General features: G+C 48.0%; 1 protein-coding gene across 1 annotated transcript; it reads left to right on the top strand.

Moving 5' to 3' along the window:
- The first annotated feature begins 5,323 nt into the window (after nt 1-5,323).
- Nucleotides 5,324-8,521, top strand: LOC109768691 (uncharacterized). The gene is made up of 10 exons (XM_073511350.1): nt 5,324-6,087; nt 6,177-6,368; nt 7,011-7,124; nt 7,214-7,249; nt 7,343-7,438; nt 7,526-7,618; nt 7,737-7,853; nt 7,951-7,989; nt 8,082-8,132; nt 8,220-8,521. The coding sequence occupies exons 1-10, from the start codon at nt 5,473-5,475 to the stop codon at nt 8,313-8,315; spliced, it is 1,449 nt and encodes a 482-aa protein (XP_073367451.1). The 5' UTR covers nt 5,324-5,472; the 3' UTR covers nt 8,316-8,521.
- Nucleotides 8,522-13,758: the final 5,237 nt, after the last annotated feature.

Below are 13,758 nucleotides of genomic sequence, written 5' to 3'. Positions count from 1 at the left end.
TGATTTCCCTGCAAAACATTGGCGTTAGGGTGCCTTTGGTGAGTCCTCTATCTGTATGAAGAATTTGGACCATATGAAGCCTTTGGTCTAGGGTTTGTCTTCTTCCTAGGTGGTGTCATGATGACATTCATAGGAAGATTCTCAAGGCAACTTTTGGGTACCCAGATCTTCTTCATAGGTGGCTCATTCCTGCAGTTAGTACCAATATACCTGGCAAACACTTCACCATTCTGATTCTTAAACAGTTTATAGTTTGCATCAAAGGATTCATCAATGATAATCGGGTTAGCACAAGTGAAGCCAGATAAGGTGGATGGATCCACTGAAGGTCCCTTAGCAGCAACCCATGTGGTTTTGGGGTACTGCTCAGGCTTCCAGTAAGAACCATCATCATTCATTTTCCTCTCGAACCCAACACCCTCTTTCCTAGGGTTTCGGTTCAGAATCTGCTTTTTGAGGACATCACATAGTGTCTGATGCCCTTTGAGACTTTTGAACATCCCAGTCTCAAGCAATGTCTTCAACCTGGCATTTTCATCAGCAATAGTAGTGGTCTCCTCATCAGAGGGGTTAGTTACCACATCAGGAGTTGAAGATATTGCAACAGTAGCAGTAGTGGAACATTCAGCAATAGAAGTAGCGTTATCACGCTCAAGGCATTTTAGACATGGTGGTTCAAATCCTTCCTGAGCGGGACTGATCTGTTGAGCGCGAAATGACTCGTTCTCTTTTTGAATATCTTCATGAGCCGCTCTCAATTTCTCAAGTTCTTGCTTCCTTTGAAGATAATCGTAGGAAAGCTTTTCATGAGTCGTTGAGAGTGTTTCATGACGACTTTCAAGTTCCTCGTACTTAACATGAAGATTTTTGATGTCTTCAATTAAGGTCTGAGATCGGCTCATTTCCGCGTCCAACAGGTCATCGCTTTTGTCTAACAATTTTTGAATATGTTCCATAGCTTTCTGTTGTTCAGTTGCAATTTTAGCAAGTGTTTTGTAGCTAGGTTTAGATTCACAATCAGAGTCATCTTCACTTGATGTTTGAAAGTAAGCATCGCGTGAGTTTACCTTGGCACCACGTGCCATGAAGCAGTAGGTGGAGGCAGAGTCGTCCTTGTCATTAGCATCAGCATTGGTGATGGAGCCATTGTCTTCAGTGTTGAAGATGGACTTGGCAACATAGGCTGTAGCTAGAGCCAGACTTGCAACGCCAGAGTCAGACTCCTCCTCAGACTCCACCTCTGCCTCTTCGGAAGCAGACTTCTCCTCTGAATCCTTCTCCTTGCCAACAAAAGCACGAGCCTTGCCAGATGAGCTCTTCTTGTATGATGAAGACTTGGACGAAGACTTGGAAGAAGACTTTGAGGATTTCGTCTTCTTCTTGTCATCAGAATCATACTCCTTGCTCTTCTTCTTCTTCTTCTTCGTGTTCTCATTGTCCCACTATGGACACTCAAAGATGTAGTGACCAGGTTTCTTGCACTTGTGGCACGTTCTCTTCTTGTGGTCATGAGTAGAGGCTTCATCATTTCTTGAGCTGGATCTTGAAGACTTTCTGAAGCCTTTCTTCTTGGTGAATTTCTGGAACTTCTTCACAAGCATAGCAAGCTCCTATCCAATGTCTTTAGGATCCCCAGAACTGAAGTCAGATTCTTCTTCCGATGAGGAAACAGCCTTTTGCTTCAAAGCGCGAGTTCGGCCATAGTTGGAACCATAGATATCTCTTTTCTCAGATAACTGGAACTCATGTGTGTTGAGCCTCTCAAGTATGTCAGACGGGTCGAGAGTCTTGTAGTCAGGGCGTTCTTGAATCATCAGGGCTAGGGTGTCAAACGAGCTGTCAAGTGATCTCAGGAGTGTCTTGACGATTTCATGCTTGGTAATCTCAGTGGCGCCGAGTGCATGAAGCTCATTTGTGATATCAGTGAGTCGATCAAATGTGAGCTGAACATTCTCATTGTCGTTTCTCTTGAAGCGGTTGAAGAGGTTGCGAAGAACACTGATCCTTGAGTCTCTCTGGGTTGAGACGCCTTCGTTGACCTTGGAGAGCCAGTCCCAGACTAGCTTCGAAGTTTCCAGAGCGCTCACACGGCCATACTGTCCTTTGGTCAGATAACCACAGATGATGTTCTTGGTAGTAGAATCCAGTTGAACGAACTTCTTGACATCAGCAGGGGTGACACCTTCACCGGTCTTGGGAACGCCGTTCTTGACGACATACCAGAGGTCGACATCATTGGCTTCAAGATGCATGCGCATCTTATTCTTCCAGTAGGGGTAATCAGTGCCATCGAAGACATGGCACGCAGTGGAGACCTTGATTATCCATGCAGTCAACATAGCTAAAACTCCAGGTGGTTAAACCGAACCACATAGAACAAGGGAGCACCTTGCTCTGATACCAATTGAAAGTGCTAGTTATCGACTAGAGGGGGGTGAATAGGCGATTTTTATGAGAGTCTTCAAAACATCGGAGTTTCGAAGACAAACAGTACAAATGAGCCTATTGACATGCAGCGGAAGGTAGACTACACTAGCCAAGCCATAGTCAAGTAAGCAAAGAAGTGAAAGCACGAAGACTATTAGCAGCTAGGTAGAATAGATCAGGATGGAAGATAGTGTGAAGCCAAACAATAATAGTTGTCACACAGTGAAGTCAAACAGATCAGACAAGCACGCAAATGACTTCACGAAGACAAACTGTAAATAAGTGAGGGAGGAGATAGAACCAGTTACTTGGTGAGGACAAGGATTTGTTGGACCAGTTCCAGTTGTTGTGACAACTGTGCGTCTGGTTAGGGAGGCTGAGATTCAACTCAGAAGACCGCGTCTTCACCTTATTCCCCTTGAGCTAAGGACACTTAGTCCTCGCCAAATCACTCTGGTAAGTCTTCAAGGTAGACTCCCAAACCTTCACAGACTTCGTTCACCGGCAATCCACAATGACTCTTGGATGCTCAGAACGCGACGCCTAACCGGCTGGAGGATTCACAGTCCTCAAGTGTAATAAGTCTTCAGATCACGCGGACAGAAAGACTTCAGTGATGCCTAACACTCTTTGGCTCTGGGTGTTTTGGGCTTTGTCCTCGCAAGGATCTCTCTCTCAAATGCTTCGGAGGTGGGTTGCTCTCAAACGACAAAAGCCGTGCACTAACTCTGAGCAGCCACCAATTTATGGTGTAGGGGGTGGGCTATTTATAGCCAGGAGGCAACCCGACCTGATTTGTCCGAAATGACCCTGGGTCACTAAGGAACTGACATGTGTCTAACAGTCAGATTTCAAACACACGCGGTAGCTTGACTTGGGCTACAAGTAAAGCTGCCTTATCCAGCTCTGGATAAGATTTGCTCTCATTGTCTTCGCTCGAAGACATAGGATTTGGTTGAGCATCACTTCAGTCACTCTGACTTTGTTCACTTGGACCCCACTTAACAGTGCGGTGGTTCCTATGACTCAACAAAGAAGAAAAAGGAAACTATAAAACGGCTATGTCTTCGCACTCCATAGTCTTCACGTGAATGTCTTCTCAAGTCATAATCTTCGTTGTGAATGTCTTCACATATTCACACATTTTTAGGGGTCATCTCCGGTAGGTAAATCGAATCAAAGAGGGACTACTACCTGTGTTATCCTGCAATTCTCACAAACACATTAGTCCCTCAACCAAGTTTGTCGTCAATACTCCAAAACCAACTAGGGATGGCACTAGATGCACTTACACTAGCCACAGGTGGTGACCATGGTTTAAAGAAACCAAACATTTAACCAAAACTTTGAGCTTCTTTATTAGTGTCCCTCCCTTCAAAGATGATATCGCATGCATCAAACAACCGTCGGTAAGCTATGAATTCTCGAACAATGGTTCCATTCTTGCCACAGGACCCATTATTTAGGTCATTCACCACAGTCTTACTATCGCATGAGATGATGATTCTGCGGAGGTGTAAGTCTTGAGCTAAAGCTTGTGCTTCTCGGCAGGCTAGCATTTCAAGGCACGCTGGGTTCGTTACACCTGGGAAGACCATAGCCGATGCTCCCAAGTATAGCCACTTGTCGTCATGACATATGGCAGCGGACACCCCACTTGGTCCATTGCGGGATAGACCCCCATCAACATTGATTCTGAACGTGCATGCATTGGGCGGTTTCCAGCCCTGAGTTTTTTATTGGTGCAACAGAGTCTTGCTGGCAGTAGTTCTCGTAGCCTTTATGCTCTCTAGATCAGCTATGAACCGTTGCACAAACAGATACGTGGCAAGGGGACTCTGGAAAATAGCTTCATGAATAGCTTTCCTTCTTGCCGACCAAATGGCCCACGGGGTAACGGTCAGACTTACCAGCTTATCTTGGGGAAGAGCGTCAATCATCGTGAAAAGCCATTGCTTTGCATTTGGTTATGTCATAGCAATTAAGTACTCAACCAGATCCCCGTCGACCAGTGCCCACACACATCTGGGTGTAGTACATTCTAACAGGGAGTGGCGCCAAGAATCCCTTGCAGCGCAAAGTTGACACTGATTGGAAGTTGTCATCTTCTTGTGATATTGGATGTCCTTCGTTGGGATAGAGTGCTTAGCCAGCCTCCACAAAAAGTTTGAATCTTACCAGGGACTGTCACTTTCCACAAACTCTTCTATCCTCTCTCTCCTCCGCGCCCATGTGAGAGGGACTTGCACGCCCCTCGAGCCAGGTCGCGCGTCGGCGTTTGGTGTGAGCGAGCATACGATAGGCTGATCTTATGGAGAACATACCGTTCTTTTCAAAGTTCCAGCCCAGAAATCCTCGCTATTTCTAGTACATAGAGGGATGCTCATAATTTTCCTCTGCATCCGCGTTCAAAAATATTTGGTGCAGGAGACCCCAACAATGCTACACCTACGGACGTTTTCTACAGAAGTTAACTTACGGGATGAGTTGTGAAGATGTGATTGGAAATCAAAAGAAGAGGGGACCACCACTGGAAATCAGGAGAGGAGAGAAGTTATGGGAGATGAGTCCGTAGGTGTAGCCTGTAGATGGTGTCCGTAAGTGTAGCATTTTTTAGGAGACGCCGCTTCCACGAATCATTGCTATTATCAATCATCATCAACTGACGTATGTATGTATATGGAGATCATTAGTAAGACGCACAATCGGTCAATCGGTTATAGAGTGACGCACAACCCGTCAAAAGAAAAAAAGACGCACAATCGGTCACATTTTCTCATCTCTCAGTATCCAATTATCAAACCAAATACCCTTAAAAAATTTATCAAACCAAATGTTAAAAAACCTCAAGGAAGACCGGAAGAAAAGAAAATTTGGGCCTGCTTTCATTTAGGCCCAGCCTTTGTAAGGATACAGTTCGTGAACCTACCCGAGAGGACAAAGGTCACGCGTCCTCATCCACGCGAAACCCTAGCGCCGAATCGCGATCCCCTTCCCCACGCCGTCACCACGATCCCACCCCGTGTGACCGCCGATCTGCTGCCGATGACGCAGAAGAAGCGCCCCCGCCGCAGGAGGTCTCCTCGCGAAGGACCCTCCCGCCGTCGCCGCGGTGAAGAAGGCGCATCGTTGTCTGGATCCCTTGTCGAATCGGATAGCAGCAGCACGACATCCAGCGCGCCGCCGTCCGGATCCTTCGACAAGCCGGCCGGGCGGACTTCCAGCGCGCCGCCGTCCGGATCCTTGGACGAGCCGCCGGTCGCCTGGCCGGCCCGCCAGTCCAGGTACCATGAGATCCTCGCCTCGCGTCTCGTCCGATTGCAGTTACAAGCGGGCGTCGCCATCGACAGCCCAAATCTTCCTTCCGATCAAATTGTCCAAGTCCTCGCTCGTTCTAATTTCTATGATGATGAGCTGCGGGCTGCTCTGGTAGAATATCAAGTCCACAAGTTCTTGAGCGAACCCCACGGACCAGATGTTGGAGATACACACTTTGGAGAGGACTCGGGCGATGATATCACTGCGGAGGAATTCGTCAAGTACTCCGGACAGCTAAAGACTCGCAGACCTGCTGAAATTGACACCAAGACTGGACTGGATCAAGAGCAGTTGGACAGCCTCCTCGCCAAGTATAAACGTTATCGCTTCAAAGCTTACCTGGTTAGTCCCATATCACCACACCTATCTGTCGATCGCGATCAAGCATATACACCCTCTTATGTACCTTACTCATCTGTCCATCTGTGTAGTTGTTGTTAGGAAAGCCTGTCGACGAGCTAGAAGAAGCTGCACTGGAATCCAAGTACCCTATGGAGCTTGCCTTGGAGAATGACTTCTTCTATCCTTGCCATCATGATAGCGCCTTTGGCTGGTATTTTGACTCCGACCTCTGTTTACTTGCAAACTTGAGCGACTACCAGCGGCTAGTCCTTCCTAACCGTGTAAGTATATCTGTGTATTCACAACTTTGAATTGAGTGATGCATATACACTTAATCTGTGCTCATGCGGCCAGTAACCAATTTCTTCTTCTCTTCTTACCTTTGAATGGGTGACCACAAATATTTCTCTAACAGCTTGGTTAGTTAATGAATCATGACTGCAATTTCTCATTGTTTTTATAGCTTGGCTTTGTGTGAGTAACCTCTTTGTTCCAGGGGCCTGCCTGAGGTTCTTGCCGAAATGCAAAAATAGAACTATGAACGTCACATCCTCTGGAGATTAAACACAGCTTAAAATATGTGTGTTTGCAATAAATTATGGAAAATCTCATAAACTGTGCATGGTAGAAGAAAAAGACAAGAATTATAACTTCTTACCTGAGAGTTTATTATACTGATGCATTTTTTGCACGGAGCAAGTCCTAAAAAAATCACATGCAGACAACTCCCATATACGAGTACCATACTTTTTCTGTATGTGTAACCAGATTTTTGCCTGATATCCCTAGGCCCCATATATTTTACATGTTACAATACTGTTTTTTTTTGGAATTTTTTTAAGTGCAAAAGTACTGTAACCAATGCCCAGCTTGTTATTCTCAGGACAGCTGTGATATGCTGCTTCCCTTCCTTTCTGGTGCAGGGTCGGAATGAGTATGAATATGACAGATGGAGTCAGTACAAAGCGTTTTGTAACACCCCTGATGCTGATAGAGAGTATGTGCTGTACTGGGAAAAGATGGTCAAGGAAATGAAGGTATTCATGGTGCAATGATCAGCCAGTCCAAGTTTAAAACTCTGTTCAGTAAAAAAGAAATTGGACTAACAACCTTCTCTTCTTAACAGTGGCTTGAAAATCATGTGCTTAAAGATTTTCTCGAGGTAGGCCTATATGACCTCTCAAAACCATGGAATGATAACTAATCTTACATACGCATTGTAGCATCACAATAACTTCTCTGTTCTACTATTTAGTGGGAGCCAATGCGCTGTAAAGGTTTGTACCAATCAGTTAAGATTGCCAGTGGGTTCACCAACATTGATTTGGATCTAGCATGTCATGGTTTCGAGGTACGATTCCTTTGTCGCTTGCTCATTTAGATGGTCAGCTCTAGTTATGATTGTATCTAACAATCGCAATCTTTTGATTAAATTTAGGAGTATGTATGGAGGACTCGCCTTTATCGTCTGTTTGTGGAAGGTCTTGACCGTGCCTTTCTTGAGATTTGGAAGCGGGTCAATGAGGATCAGGTCAGCATTGTACATTAGAACTAACAACAGTTTATAATTATTGATCGGGATTGTCAATGCTTTCTAACCCTGTATATGCTTGGTGTTGGTGTTTTCTTCTTTGTTGGACAACTTCTAGACGTCTTTCAGAGATGCTCTGCAGGAAGTTTACAATGACAATCCGGTTCCATCGCGCCGACATACTTTGAAGGCTGAGCTGGAGCGGCCCGGCGGGTTTTTGCAACTGGAGCGACAAGTAGGTTTCCTTTTTGTTCATAGGAGTTCTGTACGTGTTTTCATTTGTTAATTAGTATCTGTTACGATGCAAATGCTTTAATCATCTTTCCTTGCAGTTCCGCCGGTGCACAGAAGGCATTAGCAAGGAAGTAAATGTAAGTATAGTATGGTGTGGTCTAGCAATCCATTGGAATCTGTTATTATATATAATGATGGTCTGATGTCTCTGCTTGGTGTATGTATATAGCTCCCAGATGAGAGAGTCCAAGAGTTGATTGCACAGGAAATTAATTACAAGGTAGGTTGTAGATATTGGTGGGCAAAAAATATTGTTTCCCCTTGCATGTTTTGTATGTAATAATAGCTCATTCTTTTCCAATTTCAGCGTGCGTTGCCAAAGACGTATGCACAGTACGCCAGGCAGAAGCTCCAGGTTGCAGAGGTCTTAGGAATCATTCCCAGGGCCGAGATTCCAGCGTAGCTGTGTTTGTTTGTTGCTGGCTTCCGTGGTGATCTTTTGGCATTAATTAGATGCCCATGTACATGTGGGCTTATATATTTGGCGTACCCTTTTTGACCAAATTGTTCATTGTGCCTCGAGATCTGCCACGATATCATTTGATGTGGTTCGTACTATGGAATTGTGCGATGGGATCTTCTATTGAAGAAAAAACTTTATGCGGCTGATGGTGCTAAAGAAGTAAAGATCCCTAGATATAGTCCAAATAACAACAATGTGGCAAGATTTGTCTCCCGGCCCATTCTCATTTGCCACCGCTCCTGTACTTTCCAAGACCAATGATCATCTCCAGAGTCACCATTTAGGGCTCAATACCCTAGAAAGAGCCAGACTTTGCAAATCCGATCTGTGGTCCGTTGACACTGACCGGGCACTCCCTTAATCTGCGCCTTCACACCCGCATATCTCATATCCGGCACCCTATATGCATACAAATTCATCAAACGGACATATAAACCGATAACAAACGGGCATAATTCATATAAACATCATCAAAAGATCATCAAACATGCATAATTCATGGAGTTCAATGATCCGACACATTGTAACTCTACATGGTAGAACTTGATTATATAAAACGAGAGGGCTAGCTTCACCACTTCCTCGCCGTCCCTTTTCCTTTCCGGTCGCCGGTGCTGCTATAGGCGTTCGCGGCAAGAGGTGGGTTGCCGTTGGAGTCGGACCCATCGTCGGAGGAGGAATCGGAGATGACGATGTAGCCTTGCAAGTGCCGGACGATGCGGTCTTGCTTGCGCTTGAGCTTGGCCATCCTCGCCGCCTCCCGCTTTGGATTGCTCAATGCCGAGCCGGAGCTGCTTGGCGTTGATCCTCCGGAGCCGCCGGGCGTCCGTCTCCGCTGTGGTAAGTAACCGACGGTACACCCACTGGAGGAGACACTCCTCATCGTCGGGCACCGGCATCACGTGGCGACGGCGGGTGGACTGCGTAGTCGCGTCGGACCCCGCCCCCGATCTCCCTTGCCCTCTGCCTTTCACGGTGGGCGGCATGTGCCTCCGACTCCGTAGTCCGCATGTGCGGCATCGGCGGGGCGGGCACTAGAACCTACCGCTGCCCGCGCGGGGCAGCATCCGGAGGTGGAGGAAGCCTTCGGGCGGCACGTGCCTCCGACTCTGGAGTCCGCATGCGCGGCGCCGGTGGGGCGGGCACTAAAACCTACCGCTGCCCGCGCGGAGCAGCATCCGGAGGTGGAGAAAGCCGTCGGGTAGGCGGAGTACGATCTGTGGGTGGGGCGGGAAGGGCCAGCACCGGTGTCCGTGCTGTGGCGACGGACGACGGGTGGCGTCGCATCGGACCTGGAGCTGCTGCCCGCATCGACCCGCGAGCGCTCGAGTGCGATACGGAGCGCCAGCTCGTCCTCTTCTCCGAAACTGCCGTCGGAGTGGATGCCGGTGCTGGACATGCTCGCCGGCGCTAGGGACTGGACGGATTGAGGAAAGGGGAGCATCGGGGAACAAAGCGGAGCGGAGTGAAGTGAGCTAGGGTTTGTTCCAGAGGGATTTTTTATGGGGTCGGGGTGGGCCAACGGTGGGCCGGGCTGACGTGGCGTGCGCTTCCGGGCCGTATTTTTTGGCTAGATATGAGGAGTGCCGGTCAGGCCGGGCGTTTGTCCGTGGTTTGAGAACTTAGGTTGATCGGTTTTTTATGACCGGTCAGTGACCAGACCATCTGGCCGGGCGTCTAAGATGTGTTTGAGGGCTCCGGCTGTAAACGCTCTAGAGAAACCTGAACAGCAAATGTGCCATGCGCCGTCCTCCTCCCTTTCTTCTCTGTGCCATGCGCGTCCTCCACCCTGATTTGGTCACCATCTCCGCGTCCTCCACCTTGACTTTGTCGCCATCTCCCTGGTCACCGCACAGCTCGCGGTCGCCCCTTGCCGCCTCCTTCCTACCTCCTCCCGCTGTTTTTTCTTTCTTTCTTTTGTCTGAAATGACATGCTAAAAACATTTAGCCACTGTTTTGTGCTTTTGTGCAAAATGTCATGCTTAAAATCATTGTTCTCTGGTGGAAAATCAGTAGTGGCACTGCCTGCCTGCCGCTCGCCGCCGCCACCCACTCCGAGAGCTCGGCCACTGACTGGTGCTGCTCGCGCTCCCCTGCGAGCAGTGGCGGAGCTACGAGTGTAAACCTGGGCAGGCCAAACTAAAGAAAACACAAAATATTTCAACTCAAGCAATGGATGCTGCTGAAAACTCTTTCTCAATATCTGTAATTGTGTCATCTCTTTTTCTCTTGAAAACCGAACCGATTCTGGGTTGATTAGCCTTTGCTGCCAATGACAATTATCTAGTACTCCCTCTGCATCACAGTGTCAAAATGTTTTAAATTTTAATACGGACAGTGTACCAAATTAAGATGTTTAATTATCAATTGATTGAATTTCAGAGCACTAGTATAACACACTCCTTCCATAAAGAAATATAAAAGCGTTTAGATTATTAAAGTAGTAATCTAAATCCTCTTATATTTCTTTACAGAGGGAGTACATTTTATAGGAAAATTAGTACTGTCCGAGAGATGAGAGTCGGGGGGGGGGGGGGGGGGGGGGGGGTCGCCCGACTGGCCGTGGCCGTGGCTGCTGCTAGCTGGATGCCAATGTTAAAAATAATAACCCTGCCGGTTATTATTAAGGGGGTAATCCCCGCTCCTCGTTTATTTCCTCCGTTCTCAAATATTTGTTTTTCTAAATGTTTCAAATGGTTACAGCATACGGATGTATATAGACATATTTTAGTGTATAGATTCACTCATTTTACTTCGTATGTAGTCATTTGCTGAAATCTCTAAAAAGACAAATATTTAGAAACGCGGGGAGTAGATGTCACGGCAGTTGTCTCCCGTGGAGGCACCCATAACAAACCGTCTTGTCCTTTTCCATTGTATATAAGCACTAGTACATCATCAAAATAAAGAGAGAGTTGGATCATTTGTTCTTTTCGATCTCAAACAGCCTTATCAGCACGAAGAACTACCGGGAGCGCAAAACTGAGGAAGGGAGCGAGCACTCGCCGTAATGTCCGGCCTTGTCTCCCTTTTCCCCGCCTCATCTGCGAGGATGGCCGTCGTTGCTCGTCGTCACCATGGAGGCGGTGGACTCTGTCGTTGCTTCATCGCGAGGCAGCGACGCCGCTGGACGCGCTGCTCGTCGCGCCCATCGCCATTGGACGCGGTCACCACGCCGTTGGACCGAGCGTGCCTCCCGTGCACGCCCCCGGACTCGGAGCATCGCCTCCGCCTCCGGGATCGGCAGTCAACGTCTTAGTGTGATTCCCCGCGTGCCGACTGTGCACCCCGGAACAGCGCTTCCGGTCAGCGCAACGGCCCCAGCCGCTCGTCCCCAGGCCACGGATGCGGCACCCGACGAGAACGGCGGCCTGACGTGCGCATCGCCCAACCCGTGGCAGGAATGGTGTGAAGTGCACGGCTTCAGCCTGTGCCCCTGCCGCACATCATCTTCGCACATGCCGTCACCAACTCCTGCCGACGCGCCAGCACAGGAGAACACCGCGCTGCTGGACGCAGTCACTACACTGATCCCAGGCCCGTCGAGAAGGGGGGCCAAAGTGGGGGACCGCCCAGGCCCCCAAGTCGTAGTTATACTTGCATTGGCGATAAAATAAAGGGAAACGCTTTGTGCCCGGTGCGCCAGCCGAAGATCGGGCCGGTCACAGGCGAGCCGCAAAGATTGATAAGAATCGTGCATACTAAATGTGTTGGTGTTAATCTTGTTGTGTAGGAGTTTATTATGTTTTATTTCCGTTTGAGTTTGTTGAGTCTAAGTCTAGTACAGCGATGCAAGGCATCATGGTGAAGTGGACTGATGGATTAGCGGAGGTGAGACCTGATCGTCAGTCAAGTGGACCAGGAGTTGTGAGTACATGCAAGTATTTGTTAGATTTAGTCAAGAACTAGCTTAGTGGTCGTTCTGTTAGTGTGAAGCTGCATGCACCAGTGTAGTGTGGAGTCCCAGTAGCCAAGTCGTGATCAGATGGACGTGGAGCTAGAGAAGCGGATCGTGGTGCCGTTGTGGACTAGCTCCTTCATGGCAGTGACTCAACGTGTGTGCGTGTGAGTAGTGGTGAGTAGAAATCGGAGCAAGCCGGTGTGTGGCTTGTCCGGTGCGTTTGCTCCCCTTTAAAAGGAGTTGTAATCAGTTTGTTTGATCAAGCAAAAGGAACAAGAGAAAAGAGGCAGAAGTGTGTTGCCACCAAAAGCTCTGTGTGTTCTTGTGTGCTGTGTGTGCGCCAGCGTGAGTTCATCTCCTACCCTGGGCAGAGATTACAAAATGCTCCCCCGCTGCTTCTATTGAGACCTTGTCCTCTCGCACGTCCCCTTGTTCTTCTTCCTCACGAGGAAAAACTCCCGCCCGTCTAATTCCTCTCTCAAGTTTCTCTCTCTCTCTCTCTCTCTCGTGACCCTGCCATGGGGGCCGACGGCGAGCTCTTGCGGCGACGGGCGACATATGCTTGTGAGCGCGGCCGCCCAAGCCTCATTTGCCGCTACGAGCTGCGATGACAATGGCGGCTTGCTGGAACCACGACCCTGGCGAGCTGCGATAGCCACTGCACGGCGAGATGCAATGGCGAGGCTCACGACCGCGGGATGCTGGGACTACTGGCGCCAGAAGCTGCAACCTCGTCGTGGGTGTTAGAAATTTAGGGTTTTCGGTCTACCCCCTAATTCCTCTGCACTTATTCGTGGTGCCGCTCATAATTCGCATATCTGAGGCTAGGGGGTAGGGACCTACTTATACTGTCTTTCCAAAGAGTCCAACTCTTATACAGATAAGATTCCTAGTCTTTTCAACTAGTTTTCCGGGATAGACTCCAGACCAAATTACCAACCACGATCAAATTTGTCTGTTAACGGATTCTACCCGTTGTGTCCCCGAAGCGCGCGCTTGTGAGCAACGCACCATAATAGAGTGTAAATTCCTCTAATTATGTAGATCAACGTTAGGGCTGTAATCTAACTATATGATCTAGCTCCTTCCGATTATCACTGTACCCGGGTTGTCTTTTCAATATATATAGCGTATTCTATTCCACTGATAATCGACCAGCTTCCTTAAACATATAATAAGTACGTTTCAACAAGTGATAATTCCATGATAATCATGTAAAGTAATTACATGCATAAATACATGTATAATTCCATAATGAGGTATTTCGAATATTAGTAATTCCTAATAATTTGAATATAGTTGCAGGACACATAATTCCAACAGTGGGGAGCTGCAACCTCTTGTCGACGGAGCATTAGGGCTCGTCGGTCACCATGGTCATCATTGATTTGCTATAGCCGGTGTCCAAATTTGCTACATCTAGTGTCGAAATTTGCGACGGCCACTGCGGGGCGAGCTTCAACGGCAACGTTCACGGGCGCC

Source organism: Aegilops tauschii, chromosome 3, assembly GCF_002575655.3.
Source record: "Aegilops tauschii subsp. strangulata cultivar AL8/78 chromosome 3, Aet v6.0, whole genome shotgun sequence".
NCBI classification, from domain to species: Eukaryota; Viridiplantae; Streptophyta; class Magnoliopsida; order Poales; family Poaceae; genus Aegilops; species Aegilops tauschii.
This window is presented reverse-complemented; position numbering and strand designations above follow the sequence as displayed.

What these genes read in the sequence shown, in the direction of transcription:
- LOC109768691 (XM_073511350.1), top strand. Translation starts at nt 5,473, where the DNA reads ATGACGCAGAAGAAGCGCCCCCGCCGCAGGAGGTCTCCTCGCGAAGGA. An exon ending in GCATTAGCAAGGAAGTAAAT is followed by an intron (nt 7,990 to 8,081) that starts GTAAGTATAGTA and finishes GTATGTATATAG; the next exon opens with CTCCCAGATGAGAGAGTCCA. An exon ending in CACAGGAAATTAATTACAAG is followed by an intron (nt 8,133 to 8,219) that starts GTAGGTTGTAGA and finishes TTCCAATTTCAG; the next exon opens with CGTGCGTTGCCAAAGACGTA.